The sequence below is a fragment of the Belonocnema kinseyi genome, chromosome 9 (assembly GCF_010883055.1).
Source record: "Belonocnema kinseyi isolate 2016_QV_RU_SX_M_011 chromosome 9, B_treatae_v1, whole genome shotgun sequence".
NCBI lineage: Eukaryota > Metazoa > Arthropoda > Insecta > Hymenoptera > Cynipidae > Belonocnema > Belonocnema kinseyi.
Window position 1 is genome coordinate 25,875,011 of NC_046665.1, and position 15,922 is coordinate 25,890,932.

The following is a 15,922-nucleotide window of genomic DNA, read 5'->3' on the forward strand; positions in this document are numbered from 1 at the left end:
CTCCCTTTTTAAATTTCTCTTCAAATTATTAACACTTTTTTTTTTTAATTGATGAATTTTCTCATTATACTTATTTATAATTATAACTTATATACTGATATACAATTTTCTAGTTGAATTCAAAAATGTTTTCTTTTTTAGCGTATCTCATTCCATTTACGAGAAACGTTCTATTAATTCCAATTTTAAGCATTAAAAAGAAAAGGTTAGATATCTGAAGTCATCGAAACCCGTAGATTCCGAATTATTATGTTTTAGGCTGTTAACCATGAAATTAAAAAAAAAATCTATTTCTAAATTTTAATCCGAAAGCTTAACAAAGGACCCTTGAGTGTCGGCTACTCTATTGAGATAGCCTCCCTGCTTGGTATTTATAATCGCATTCTTATTTCAATTCCGGAAAGAATATTTTAAAGCCTTCAGATTATTTAAACGAGCTTCCTGGACCTTTAAAAATATCTGCCTGAGTGCCTGCGGAGAATTTCTTTGAGATTCTTTGACCTAAAGAATTTTTAGTATATACTCAAAGGTTCTTTTCGGTAGCGTAGACCTACTTTCGAGTCGAACTGGACTAAAATCTTCTACAGGGTTACGAGTTAGGGGGAAACATGTCGTTTAAGCCAATAAACTGACTTTCGAAAATTTGGCACATACGCCCATATGCAGTGTAGCGCTTCAATTAGAATATTCTTTAGTCATCTTTTCAATTTCAAATTATTGTTTTTTATCTGTATTAAAATTATTTTGTACCAATTTTGAGCCTTTAAAGGTTCCAATAAGTGTTTCACAATTTTAATATATACCCTTTTTTGGGATATCACAATTATTATATCGTTCACTTATAAAAACTTCAATTTTATTGTACCTTTTAACAATAAAAAATTCTAAACCACGTATTCACAAAATGTGTAGTCCACCCATATTAAATGTACTATTCGATTATTTCTATGAATATAATGACTTTGTATTAAATTATAATTAGTTTTCAGTTTTAGTACATTCACTCATTAACAACAATTTAAATTTTACATGGCTTTTATTAATATTTTTTTAATTTTCTTCCATGCTACATTTAAATCTCCCACATATCCCTAACTGTCCCGAATGGCCCTAAACCAAAACATCCACAAAAAATGACGGAATCGATATTTTCAGATAGGCGCAGATCGTTCCATTGAATCCCGTACCCGTGTATTATATATATATATTTCGCTATTTTCACATTTTTAGTTTTAGCTGATTTAAAAGTTATTAAACACTGTCATCAATGATGCACTAACATTAGGAAAAGTTGTATTATTCATTGCATTTTCAAATTCTTTATTTTATACCCACTCCATCATCTCTGATTATGGGAGGGAGCATGGTCTTACGACTTTTAAAAAATCGATTTTCTTTGCATTTTCTTATAGTAAAAAAAAAGAAAAAATGTTGTTTCGATATTTTAAGTAATTCTGAGAAAAACTCTCTAAGCTTTAAGGCTCCGCTCATTCGATGCGAGAAGAAGCGCGCAAAAACGCGTTATTCGTTCGATCGAGCAGTTGCCGCGCAGTGATTTTGTAATAACATTCGCCAGAATTTTCTGTAAATTCAGATGCAGGAAATATACTTTATGCAACTGCAATCGATGATTCAGTGTAAGTTATGAAAATAATTTTTTTTCTTTACTTCTTCAAGTTTTAAAACTTTAAACGCGTTTTACTCGAAACTACCATTTTCAAACTCGGTGCCAACGCTCACTGAAAAACGAAGTAGAGGGTAAGAAAAACTTATGCATTGACAAAATTTCTTTTCTCCTGCTTATTTTTAAATACTTTTCAACCAAAATTTGGCCAAATGTTCTCCGAATTATGCTTTGTAATTTTTAAGTTATAGCAATAAATTTACTTCAACTATATCTCTAAAAAAAATTCCTAAAAAAGTGCTGTTTTTCACCCGCCAGACCCTATTTCCCCCTTAAATGCATGGGTAAATAGCCATTATTATTTTTTAATGAACGACTTAACCTTGATTAACTTGTGAACCGTTCCTCTATGGATTTTGTGCCCCTGGTCAGCTAACTGTATAGCCTTTTCGTAATAAAGTCTAGTTTCTGCTTATTTCTGTTGTAACGGCGATTCTGATTGGCTTAGTCACGAAACTTTTTGTTCGTGCGCCATCTCTGAAACGCCAAAACAAATAGGATTTTACTTCGAAAATTACGCGTTGCTTACTTGCTTTGCCGAAGCATCTCCAAAATAATATTAATCAAAATAATTAAGTGAAGTAATTTTTTCTAAAGCTAAATAAAAAGGAAAAATAATATTTTGAGAATATATTTCATTTTGAGCCATATTTCACCCCATATACTGTTGCTCTAAAATTTTAACTACATTTTGAGTTTATGCTGAGCCTCGTTAAACGCTGGTTAGGTCGCTAACAGTCTAAAAATGGCTAATTTAGTTAAACAGTAATTAGGCTGCTTTAATCATGGTTTAAAAAATGGTGGAACGCAATGTACAGATTAAATAAAGTTAATCGAGGATTAAAATTGAATTACGCTTGGTGGAATTAGCCCGTAATGTGGAAATAGAGGGAATATTTCAAGTCAAATAATACATTAGACAAATAATCAAATAAATAAGAAAAAATCACAATAGAAAAAGCTTTCTTATTCTGTTAATTATTCACATTGAATCACCGCGTGCGAGACAGCGTATGTGAAACATTGAATGAACAGTTTATTTTTTATTATTAGGAACGCTTAGCGCGTCTTTCAGATAATGAGAACCTTGATCGGGTAAGTTGTTGGATTTCGTGTGGCATTGCGCATTAGCTAAATCTGCTAGAAAGCTATTTTAGGACAAAATGCTTATCTTTGATGCTAAAAATAGATATGCAGAGAGGTATCTGTCGAAAATTAATTTCTTAGTTAACTCGATCTCAATATTATGTTTTCTAGCAGAATATAGTAGCGCGTTGAATCTACAGGACGTATCCTGCTCCACCACTGTATCCCCACATGACGATGTCTATACTTCATATATAGATATAGCTCTCGTAGATGGCAACAGACAATTTCTGAAACCTAAAAGACATGCAATTTGTGCAAGAATTCAATCATTAAGTTGACAAAGTTCATTTGACAAGATTTTGCTTAAGAATCAATAGTTTTTAAATTATATGACTGTAAAACTAGACCCCTCTGATTTTTTGAAAAATATTAATATTTTTATAAATTTTTAAATATATCAACGCCAGACCTCAGATCAACTAAAAGTCTTAAAAAAGTTACATTAATCGAATGAAATCGCAACAAAATTGATTTATTTAGGAATACGGAGATCGCCTACATCTCCCATTTGATGCACAATATACTATCAATATTCTTGATCTTCGACGAAAAAATTTATATCAAACCCTATTCATATAGAAAAGAACGTAAAATAATAAACAAGTAGTATTCGAGTACAATAAGTGAAAAGAGTAAGTGAACAATAAGTTTGTGTTTTCATCTAGCATACAGTCATATACGAATTTGCAAAATATATTTGTGCGAATGAAATAAGATTTAAAGTTAAGACATAGACATACAACATGTTTATGACTATTTCTCAATTTTGGTTGAAGTGATAAGGCATACCAAATTTAATAAAACTGTATTGAAAAGAAATTCTATAAAATGGTATTTATAACTATTTTAGATTTTATGTAGAAAGGGGAAAGATGAATTAGAACAATCTGACGGCATCTAGCAGCCCATTTGTAAATTACCCTGAAATCATTTATATGCACCATTACATTTTAACCCTTAGAGTAGTTAAAACTGGAAGCAAACAAGTTTTTGATCAAGCAGTTAAGAGCCGTGACCCGAGTAATAATGCTTCGACTTGAGTTCGACTTGGCGATGTCTTGAGATTCTTCCCAAGACATCGATGTCTGGCTGCCTCTCCAAAACTGAGCAGAGACATCAGACTCGAAGGATTCGAATTGATGAATAGAAAATTTGTTATGATTGAATTAGTTAATTTTAACTAAAAAATTTAAAATCTGTAAGTCTGAGCAACTATAACCCTAAACAATTTTCTTTAAAAAAATTAAAATTTGAATTTTCTATAAGGATCTCCTATAAGTCGCTGGAAAACGTGAAAACAAATAGCACTTTTGGTACCATCGTCAAATAAGTATAAGACAAATAAAAATCCGTAAATGAATTGATTTAATGATATATTTATAATGTTTAAAAATATACAAAATTACTTAATAATTGACAAAGACTAGCTTTTATATCTGCAAGAATGACCCTTTTTGTCAGATCAGGTATATATTCGTAGTTATAAACCACTCGTCAAACTTTTCGACCTTATCATGTCTTGATTGAGGCCAATTCAAGTCGAAACCAAGTCGAAGATTTTTTACTTGAGGACCTTTGAGTTTTTGTGTACCTGTGTACCTGCCAGGAAAACGTAATCATTCTTTGAATATTTTTCACAATTCAAAAGTGAAAAATATGTGTACCATAAATAAGATTATTGCAATGCTGTAATATTGTAAGTACAGAAGCGAAAAATTGTTTAACCGATTTTTTTTCTTCAAAATATTAGTTGAAAGTAAACAGTCAAATAACCAGTTATCGCGGCCAGTCAAAAAATTGTTTTTTTGAATTATACCTAAAGACGAGGAGAATACAAGTATAACTTTTATGTTAAATACTCATAGAAAAAACTAAAATGCAATTGTGATTTGGAGCCTGAGCTCCCCAGAAAGAAACTTTGCGAATAGTAAAGTGCGATCCTCTCAAGAAGTGAGTGGATACTGTAGCTGTCGATATAACGACTTAAATTATCAGAAAGAAAAATTTTATTTCTGTATGAAAAAAACTATAAAAATTTTGCTTTTGAAAATAACTGCAAAAAGATAAGATGTATAATAGATATACTAATAGTATTGTGAAGCCATGTTCGACAAAGAAATTGAGACATCGGGAATTAAGAGAGAATGAACAGTGGCATAGATTATATATCTAAAGAGAACGGCAGTGGGGCAGCAGATGGCATGGGCCGTATGCATATCGATATCGTCGGAATGGCAAGATGTTTATTAATAAAATAAAATCTGCCACCAACTTTCTGGACTTATATTCTCACCAAAGAAACATTAACAGAAGTCAGGATGCGATTTTGAATGAAAAATGCAAATATTTTTTTGGATGAAAATCCGAAAAACCTAAAGAACCTTGCCAACAACTGGTTGACGAAGCTCAATTTAGTTCAAGTAAAAGGGGGCCTGAAAGTCACAGGATCTTAAAAACAGGTAGACCAAGAAGTCTAAATAATTATACAAAATAGAGAGGAAAATAATTGTTAAAGCAAATTTGAGATCCTACAAAATTACTGATCTAAGAGTTGAACAAACAATGGTTAAACTCCATTAATTCTAAAAACCAAACTTAAAGTAAACGGAAGTGTTGAATGGAAAAAGGGTTGATGGGTAGCGAAAGGTTTCTCTCAGCATCCAGGAAAGGAGTTCCAAGAGACTTTCGTAATATTGATTATCAGAACAACCATTTCAACAGATTATTCTGAGTACAGCCGTCGTAAGTCCCTAATCAGATCTCTTATTTTTCTGTCTCCTAAAGGATAAAAAAAGAAAAGATATAAAAACGTCTACTCTATCGCCAAAAATTTGTTTCATCTTTCAGATTTTTGGGAGTGATACCGCGCATCTTTTTGTGGAGAAAATGTTGAAGGATGTATTTTACCTTTGTTTCCTTAGCCTGGGCTTTCAGATGTAAATACTAAAAATGGGCAACGTTTTATGCATTTTCCTTATTTCTAGTATTGAAATTAAGACCGAGAACTTCATTAGCTCGTTGCGCAGCTTTGTAAAGAAATGCCCCATTACCGTCATACTTGTAATCTCTAACCATTTCAAGTAGTGGGTATTTTCTATTTTCTGTTTTCGCCTACGTGCCTACATACATGCATACATACATACATGGGTATTTTCTGTGCGTGCGTCTATGTGTATGTGTGCAAACAGGTTGTTCCAGAACTAAGTGTCCAGACTTATATGGCTGTATAAAAAAAATAAGCTGAAACTTTTTGGAAGAATTTATTGAAGTTTTAGTTTTTGAGTTATGAAATGATCCACCTGGACCAATCAGAAGACCCGCATAGAAAGTCGTACTTCCGTGAGAAGGAGGTCCGGAAACTTTGTTCTGGGACACCCTGTATATTTCATTAGGAGCAAGTGCCATTCTATAAAATTGGATCCCTCCAGGCGAAATAGCTATAAAATTTTAGCTGTAAGCACGTCTCGCGACCGCGAAATGGGTGTTTACAGTCTGCAATAAACTCTTAGCAATTTGCGGACACGCAGGGATGCTTTTCAGGCTATTAACCAGTGATAGTTTGACACATCTAAGATCACCGATGATCAGGACGACTAGCTTAATAGAATATTTCGGGTATACGCGTCGCAACTCTCTCATAAGGTCTTAATACCTCTCCTTTTTTTATTCTCCTTAGCTGTCATGTTCTTGTCAGCCGGTGCCGAAAATTCGATAACGAATATAGTCTATTTTTTTTAATTAAGGAGGACTATGTCAGGCCTCGAGTACGCGATAGAAACAGTTATCGGGAATATTAAGTTGCAGTATATGCGAGACTTCTCATTTGGGACAATTATCTCTGTTTTCCTAGCAGCTTTTGACGGAACGCTATCAGGGCTAATGCCATAAGACTGGAAGAGATGGTAAAAAGCACTCGTAGTGCCGCATTGCACTTTGGATCTATGTCGTTCCCGCGTGAGTTGGACAACTAACTAGTATGCGTTCTAAGTGTTGGCGGTTATTATGGCACGCTCCGCAGGTATCACCGGGAAAAACTTTGCTTAAAGTGTGGCGACCGTGTGCTGAATTGGAAATGACACTGTTTTGAAATGTCAAAACGAAACCTTACGTTCCTAAATTCAATCCGGTTGATTTGAGGAATGCAATCGTTACCTCATACGACATCGACTGATCTGAAATGGATAATGTTAGATTGCATTTGGCTCACCCCCTATATTGAAGGTAAGACAAAGTGTTTCAGCAGCCTCCTTTGCTGCTTTGTACTGAAACACTCCTTTGCCCACTTTTTGGTGTTCCCTGGCATGTTTAGGAAGAGAGTCTTCTCCATTTGCGACTATATGTGCTGCACCCCGAATAATCCCGTTGTGAAGACATTCAGGAAGAAGTATTCCGCGACCGCCTTGACGGCCCGACGTAAGATGTAAAGTCGCGGAACAGGTAAATTAAGGTGCATGTTTTTGTTCATGTGCATAAATCTTCGTGACCCAATATCGATTCATCTGAGCTCGTCCTTCATTCAGGGAATCATTCCAAATGAATAGAGTACTACCCGGATGACAAGCATGTTATTTGCAGATAATTTCTTCTTCGCCGACAATACGAAGGACCCAATCTATTGGAGAAGATGTTTGTATTTACATCGGAAAGTATTCTTAATCGATGTTGAGTCCTGGATGCGGCTTTGTGGCACATTTTTCCAAACCCAAACTTCATTTAGATCTCTTGAGTCTACGTTATAATTTCGGTTTCCAGTTTTGTAGCAGAAGTACGCCCTGAAAGACACCTCTCTGACAGGTGAGATTTTTAGTTGTCACACGATACTTTCAAGATGAGATATTAAATCTGGTTTTCTAAAGCTTTAATCATCTTTCTATATTGCAATTGATGTGAAGATGAACCTTTAAGCTTTCTACAAGACATATGGTAAGTATGGTAAGTCAAGATAGGAAATTGATAGGTAGCGCTGGTATGATGCTCTATATTTTCTAACACATCTATCGATGAGCAGTTTCTCTTGGCACCCTGCTACGTCTTTTTTGAGCCGCGTTTTTCACATATCACTCGCCACACAGGTTCGATTGTATGGGCAAGCCTATTATTTAAGACAGCTTTGAAGATTTTGTGCAGCGTGTTCAGACCAATTATTGGCCTGCAACTCGAAATAGGCTCTTTTGACTTTATATATGAGGTAGAAATGCAGGCCATATGCTGGTGGGTTGAAAGAAACTTCTGTCACCAGAAGGTCTTGATACCATCTGGTCCCGAAGCGCAATAGTTCATGCCTGTTGATACTTTTTTCACCAACGCGGTAGTGACAGATGGGTAATCCTCTTCAGGTGTTATGAGAGCACAATCTGCTACCTGATGGTCAGCAGCTTTGGCTTTTAAAGTGTGTGTTGACGAATCCGCAGTTTGCGCACGAAATGTCTGACTCTGGCAGTGTTATTCCCGCCTGATATTATGTAATCAATCACACATTGAATGCGAATGCCTTTGTTACTGCTGCGTTGGTGCGTTCGTATTTTGATCTTATGATAATCCGTTGGTTTTTTTACGGTTTTCATCCACCAAAGTTCTTGCTGCATTATACATAATACAATTGATAGTCACGAGGTCAGATTTTTCGAAAAAAATTCCCACGAAGCTCGTCATCCAGTTCAGCCGGTTCTTTAGGCTTGATAGAAACCTGGATGTTGATATATTTCCTCGTGCTAAAGCATCGCTGTTCGTTTATTGGTTGCCTGTTCATGGTTGGTCGCAGTGTCACCTCTCCTTCTATCTTGCCGGCTTGTTTTGGTTGCATTTGAGTAAGTGCTCCGCCTATATAATCCCTTTTCAGGAGTTCCTCAGGTCGGTTTTGCAGTCCCTGGTGTAAAAAATAGGAGACCTTTGGGTGTTTCTCCCGCAAAAAAGCATACAGTCTCGCCATGTATCCTTCTCGTTTAGGGGCCATACTTGTATCATAGCACTCCAGCGGATCGTCGATGACTCGATCCTTACATTCAAAAATATAGAAATTTCGCTGGTAAACCGCATTTTCCGATTTGTTGTCTATATATTACAATTTAAAAATTGTAATATATATCTTGATGAAGTCAAAAAAGTTTGATGTACATTTAATTTTTTTTCTATTTCGAAAAATTCAGTTTTCTAAGCGTGTCTAAAGTTCTTTTAAGAATTTGAATAATCGACTGCACACGTCTATATTGGCTCTTCGGTTCAGGCTGTCAAGAGAACCTCCTAATTGGCAGGTTCGTCTGCAAAAACACAGCAGTCCATCACGGCGTTATGTACGTGATCTGGAATGACTACTGAAAAGCTTTCCATTCAACCTCTCATAGATTTATCATCTGTCTGTTGAAAACTTTGAAGGTTTATCCGCACATAGCGAGAATCATAGAGAAATTGATGTCCCTTTAGAAAACTAGATTTATTATCTGATCTGGAAAATATCTTGTGACAACGAACAAAGTCACCTTCCAGAGGGGTCTCTTTCAGGGCGACAGTATGAGCCCTCTGCTCTTTTGCATCACACTTCTGCCTTTATCTCTCGCACTAAAAAATTCTTCTGGCTATCTATGTGACCACACTCAGCATCGCAAGCATAAGTTCACTCATGTATTTTATATGGATGATCTAAAGGTTATTGGCCTTCCCGAGGACCCTGAACTTGTAGATATAAGTGTTATTAGATATCTTGACACTGGAGAGACCTATAAATACCGGGCTGTGCTTCGAAGCAGATTTGAGGACGTAACATTAGCGAGGGAGTCTCAGCGAAGCAGATACAAGCATATTCTTCAACAGTTAAAGAAGGTATCTGCTTTTAATATGCTTGCCGTTCCGGTCTACTCTAATCCTTTCGGGTGGTTCAACAGTCGAAGAACCATCTTACGGCCCTTGCTATCACCACTCTTAAGATTATGTATATGCATAAGAGCTATCATATCAATTCGGCTGTTCCGCAATTATAAATCTTACGCCATCCACGCAGTCGCGGTTTTCTGAATCTCGAGTGTCTTCATAACTGAATTGTTCTAAGTACAGCTTTCATCTTTGCCAATGGCAGAGATTCTCTCCTAAAAATGATCAGGAACCATTAGAAGATTGGAAAAGGAGCGTCCCTTTACAAAGCCGCGGAGCAGGCAGTCGAGGCGTTTGGACTAAATTTCAACATCAGAAGTGAGGAAAGTGCGTTACTCCATTTAGATTATTCACTTCTAAAAGCCGAAATAAAGAAAGCAGCGGTTAAAAAATTCCGCCAACAGCTATTTGACAAGAAAATTCACGGAAAGTTTCACAGAAATGTAGAAGAACAGTCCTTGTCAAAAGAGCAAACTTCTGATGGTTTTATTTGCGCATGCCTGGACGGTCTGATTCCCAGCTTAGTTTGATGCCGTCATATTTTAAGCCAAGACATTTACACTAACAATGCACATTCGAGGCCTGAAATCGATCACCAAGAGTTCGTGAAACTAACTATATTCGTGAACGAAGTCTCGGCTTTAACCGACTAAAACATCACTGCCAAGGAGAAGGAAAAGGAGGAAAGGTGTCAAGGCTTCCAAATGAGCTGCCACGACTATACACAAAATATTTTGTTAAATTAATTGTCCTTGTGATCGATGCTCTCGAAGGTGGGAAGCTTTAACTGGTTTCTTAACCTTAAGACCATACGCGTGTTCAAAACATGCCAAAAATATGTGTATGTGTCGTTCTTTTATAATGTTCATTTTTCAAGATACCCACATGTCGAAGAATAAGATGTTGCAGAAAACAATCCATTATGTAGCACCGAGTTTCTCAACAGAAGTGTTATTTATGATAAAACCCAACATGTAATGCACCCAAAACATTCACATGAAATTTTGAAATTAAATTTCGAATATGACCATAGTACCATTTTATTTATAAATTTATAATTGATTCTTTTCCTTTATAACTACTACCATTGCAGTTGAAATAGCAACAATTTTGTAGAGTAATTACGTACAATTAATTATATAACTATACACAAACAATTTAAATAAAGTACATTTACAGATATGCTTTAGCTTTAACCATATATGATGTATACTTTTTCCAAAGACATCATGAACACAATGATTCGTTACCCATTCAGACACTTAATGCGTCTTTATCTAAAAAGGGTCATTCTTCATTGATCATTTTATAAGCTCTCATGCAAAATATACACTGTGCAGTGTATAATCCGAATAGATTAGTGAAAAATTTTCCTGATGTAAATGCATTTTTACAACAAAAAAAAACAGTAAATTAACAGGAAGTACCAGAATCTAAAAATTAAATTTTTTGTTAAAAATGCCTTTCCACCAGGACATTTATTAATTGTATTTAGATTTATTTCAGAAGCGACTAATGAACGAATATTCCAGAAATAATATTTCTTCTTACTAAAAGATAATGTAGTGAAGATCTTTTTTCAATTCTTGATTTCTTTTAGGCAAAAATAGCTGAACTCGTCAGTGTCAAGTGTAACAAAATCGATATCCGTACGAAAAAGTGCAAGGTAAATTTGCTATTTCGTAATCCGAAATTTTGCTGGCAATTGCTATTTTTAAACTATTTTTTCGACTGCTCAATACAATATAGGATCAAGTTCAGGTAAGTCCATATACAGAATTAGATTATAGTTGCTTTGTATATGAAAACAAGTCCATTATGATCAATCTTGATATTTTGACTTTTGGTGATAAACTGAACAAAAATAGGCCGTTCTACAGCACGTAGAAAATATTATGTACAATATTTACTATTCTGTATATATTTAAATATTGTATTACGTGCTACAGGATAATATTCTTGTATATTTTATAGCAAAGTCGAACTGATAAAAAATAGACGTGGTTCCTTATACGGAGTTACCCGAACTTCATTACATATTGCATGGATTAGTCGATTTTCAGTCTCGCAGCTTAAAAAAGACGTGCGCATTGCAGCATAAAATATTTTGCAAAATTGCTAACTGGAACTATATGTATATATTTTTAACGCATTGATCAATGTGGGTATAGATACAAAATTGTGCTTCAGTAAGCAAAATGACATACCATACATTTTTCTGATATTTTTGTAGTAATAAAACTTTTTATAAAAATGTAATCATTCAATATGTTTAAGGATGAATTATTCAATTCAAAGTAATAATACTATATTTTAAGTAACTCTGTGATCTTATACTTATATTTCTTGAATGAATACACTTACTAAGACAAAATTTTCTTGTGATCATTATCTGCAGCTGTAGAAAATCATTTTAATTATTAGCATTAACTTCGAGCTCCCGCAAAGCTAATAGGTATTTACTTTTTGCTTGCATTGAATTCGAAAATTGTATCATACTTGTAGTTATATATAAATTACTCACTATTAATTTTAAAAAATAATTATTTTTTTAATTATTAATGGACATTTTTTTATGAAATATCAATTTTTATTAGTGTCTTAAACAAATAGGAGAAACACCAAAGAGAAAAAGTTACATTTCTTTAATCTTCGGACTTAAAAACTTTTTTTGAGTAACGATGAAACATAGATTTCACTGATAAAGGGAACATTATTGCGTTCTCACAAATACTTTGTCAAATAAAGCCAATCATCGTTGCTCGATTTTGCTACTTCGCCACAAAAATTGGCATGTGTTTGAAATTTATTATTCAACTGTATATGGAAATCTCTTAGTCTTAATAAAAAGTCTGATGCAAGATCTATGCTGAATATAGTATATGTGTACATGAAAAATTTGATAATTACGAAATCGTGATTTCTCACCAAAATATAATAAAATCATATGTAAAAATTCAGAGTGGTCACTAAAAGCCATGAAAAAGTTTGCGAAGCAATTGATTACAATTTTTTATTTAAAGATTTAAAATTCAACAACTATTTTAATTTGAGCATTCAGTAATTCACACTTACAAATTAGAAGCTTAGTAATTTTAAACGTACTACAGAATTAGTCAAAATTTCCAAATAAAAGAGTCAAAATTCAACAGTTTTTATGAAATCATGTACAATAGAATTTTAAACTCCATAAATTCGAATTCCATACACAAATCTTTCAAAAACTGCTTTCATTGAAAACTGAATTCCATTAAAATTATACAATCAGGGTGCTCACAAGATTGAATTTTCCAATTTTCTTGACATTTTCCGGACTTTTCTCTGAGATTTAGACGGTTTTCTCTGACATTAAAGTATTGCAAAAGCGAATAAGGTTTCAATAATTTGCCAAGCAAAATAGTGAGACAAGCCAAAAAATGTGCTTTAGATGGCAGTATGGATTCATTAAGTAAAAGAAACATGTATCCAAACTATTAATAAATAAATAACTAGAAAAAAACTAAGAATCGAATTCTATCTTTAAAGAATGTATCTTAAAATAATATTTATATTGATATTAGGAAAGTCTTCCAAAATAATGTTAAAACATCAATTTCTATTTTCCCTGAGAGCTACATTTCCCTGTTATTTCCCTGAATTCCTTGACAAACTCCCCCCCCCCCCACGACATTTTTAAGACTTTCAGGACATGTGGCTACCCTGACAATTTAAATAAAAAATTTCGAAATAAAAAAATGTGCGTGAAATTTCCAATTAATGACCGGTAAGATTGAATCTTTTCAAACTAAATGCCGTTAAAATTGAAAAACTTCTTAAATTATAATTAAAATTGCACAATTTAATCTTATCATTAAAATTGCACAATTTAATCTTTTTTAACGTTAAGTAAAATGTTTTGAAAAATTTAATCATTCTTATTTTTTAAATTTTCAATCAGAAAATTTAAATTTTAAACTTTTTGATCCCATTTTATGGTTAATCTGTGCAAACAGAATTATTTTTCAACCCTGTCTATAATTTATACCGAAATTTTGTTGCGAATAGCCGAATTTTGTTGCTACCCTGGTGGAAAAGAAGTATAGAAGCAGATATTGCATTAATAAAAAAAAAATTATATTAATGAATTGAATAGTTAAAACTCATTTTTAAAAAGGAGATTCACATAATGGAATTTATAATAAGAAAATTTATTTTTAGAAAATATACTTACTGTAATAAAATTTATTTCTTAATATACAGCTATTTCTTAATCAAGTAAAAAACTAACGGACACGAACACGTACAAGAAACATGAAAAAAAGCTATTAAAACTTAACAATTGTGAAATAATAACTTTATTTAGAACGCATTTATGTGCTTAAATTAAATATAAGTTGACAGAAAAACATTAGTATGAAATTGGTTGATTTTAGTTTTAAGCAATGAAAATTTTCATTGTGCCCTCCTTTGTTTCCGTGTCTCAAAAATGTTATAACTCAAAACTATACCAAATTTGGCGTATACTTTTGAGGATTAGTGTTTTATAGTGCTCCCACCTAAACAAATGAGAAGTGTTATTCAAAATACAGTCTCTAATGAAATAATGACATTTTTAGAGTCTTCCATTCCTCCCTTGTCAGTGGGTATTCAGGCAATTAGAAATATAAAATGTTGTTTATACTTATTACCCTATTTGATACTTTCCAGGTCTGTGTAGTGAACTATTAAATTTTTGAATCCAATTGGCGATGTTCCCTTTAGAGATAGTGAGTAGTAGTGCTCGTAGATATTATGAGTAACATATGAAAGAAGCCGAAAATTATACAATTCTCTCTTTTTATAACTTCGTTCGTGCACGTCATTAGTCGCAAAGTGACTCGTAGAGCTTTCCGCAGAAACATTTTTTTTGTAAGTGCGACTGATACATTGCACGGGCGAAGTCCTGATCCATAAAGTTAGACCAAATCGCCACTTTGTTTGATTAAGTGCAATTTTCTCTGTCCCCTGCAGGAGAACTTCATCAATGTCGGATTCTTGCGGCTATTTCGAGCTGCCAGGCTAATTAAACTTCTCAGGCAGGGATATACTATACGAATTTTATTATGGACATTCGTCCAGTCATTCAAGGTATGTACAATCTTAATCATTATTCAAATTTTAATCTATCTGCATTAATAGCAGTTGATAACGTCAAGTATAAGATGTTATTTGCGATGCACTTCAGAACTTCTACATCATATAAAAATCTTTTAGTCCACTAAAAAGTCTGATGCTAAATCTATGGAATTTATAGTTTACATTGTGTCATAAGCAATTCTCCAGTACGTTAAGATTTTCGTAGAATAAACCGTGTCAAGTAAATAACTAGTGACACATATGGACTTTCATATATGGCTTTAATTAAACAAAACAAAAATTAAAGTAGTGGAAGAATAGTATTTTCAATTTTTACAGAACTCTTAATACTCAATAAATTCCGAAGAAACTGCAGTCATTAGACATTTCGATTTCTAATTTAATTCCATCAGCTGCAATTTTTTTTTAATTGATATGTATTAAAGTACACGGAATTTTCTTGTCGGCAATTATAATTACATTTATATCACTGAAAATTAAATACCTATAATGTATTCAATTTATTTAAACTAATTTTCTAGGAAATCTTACCCATCAAAGCAGAGATATTTTATTTTTACGAACGCATTTTTTAATTTATATAAAGAAATCGCCTTGCTTATAGTAAGAATTAGAAACGATGCATGAAATTAGATTCTTTCTAAAAGATTCAACATGACCTATCTCTAACAAAATATCATTTTTTAACTTTGTTGGTTTCGTCGAAGAAAAACATAATATATTACTGTTACACCGGCGCACGGAAATTTTGGGACAAACTTTACGATGTAATTACAATTTTGCTATACACCCTTAAGTGATTTTTATTCATTGAATTTGATTCTAGATACTTTCAAACAAAACGCTTGATTTTTATCTTATAAAATATACAAACTACAGACTTTAAAATGTGTAAAAATTTGAAATGTACTATTGTTTGATGTAATTTAATTCACAAACAAACGTATCTGATGGTTAAGTAGTCTTAATGCTCTCATAATACACCAATTAGTAACTAGGACATCAAGTCTGAAGGTTACAGAGTATTGGCCGTATATAAAATACACTCAACTTTAAAACTTCGCCAATTTACATTAAAATCTAATAATGTCATACGCACATATTTAGGTT

At 33.2% G+C, this 15,922-nt stretch overlaps 1 protein-coding gene across 1 annotated transcript in view; it reads left to right on the forward strand.

Annotated features, from left to right (window-relative positions):
- Positions 1 to 15,922, forward strand: part of LOC117180362 (voltage-dependent calcium channel type A subunit alpha-1) — a 617,877-nt gene that overhangs the window by 351,331 nt on the left and 250,624 nt on the right. The window contains exons 20-22 of the mRNA XM_033372824.1: positions 2,738 to 2,779; positions 11,298 to 11,363; positions 14,687 to 14,803. Coding sequence (XP_033228715.1) covers positions 2,738 to 2,779; positions 11,298 to 11,363; positions 14,687 to 14,803 — 225 coding nt within the window. The remainder of the gene's footprint in view (positions 1 to 2,737; positions 2,780 to 11,297; positions 11,364 to 14,686; positions 14,804 to 15,922) is intronic.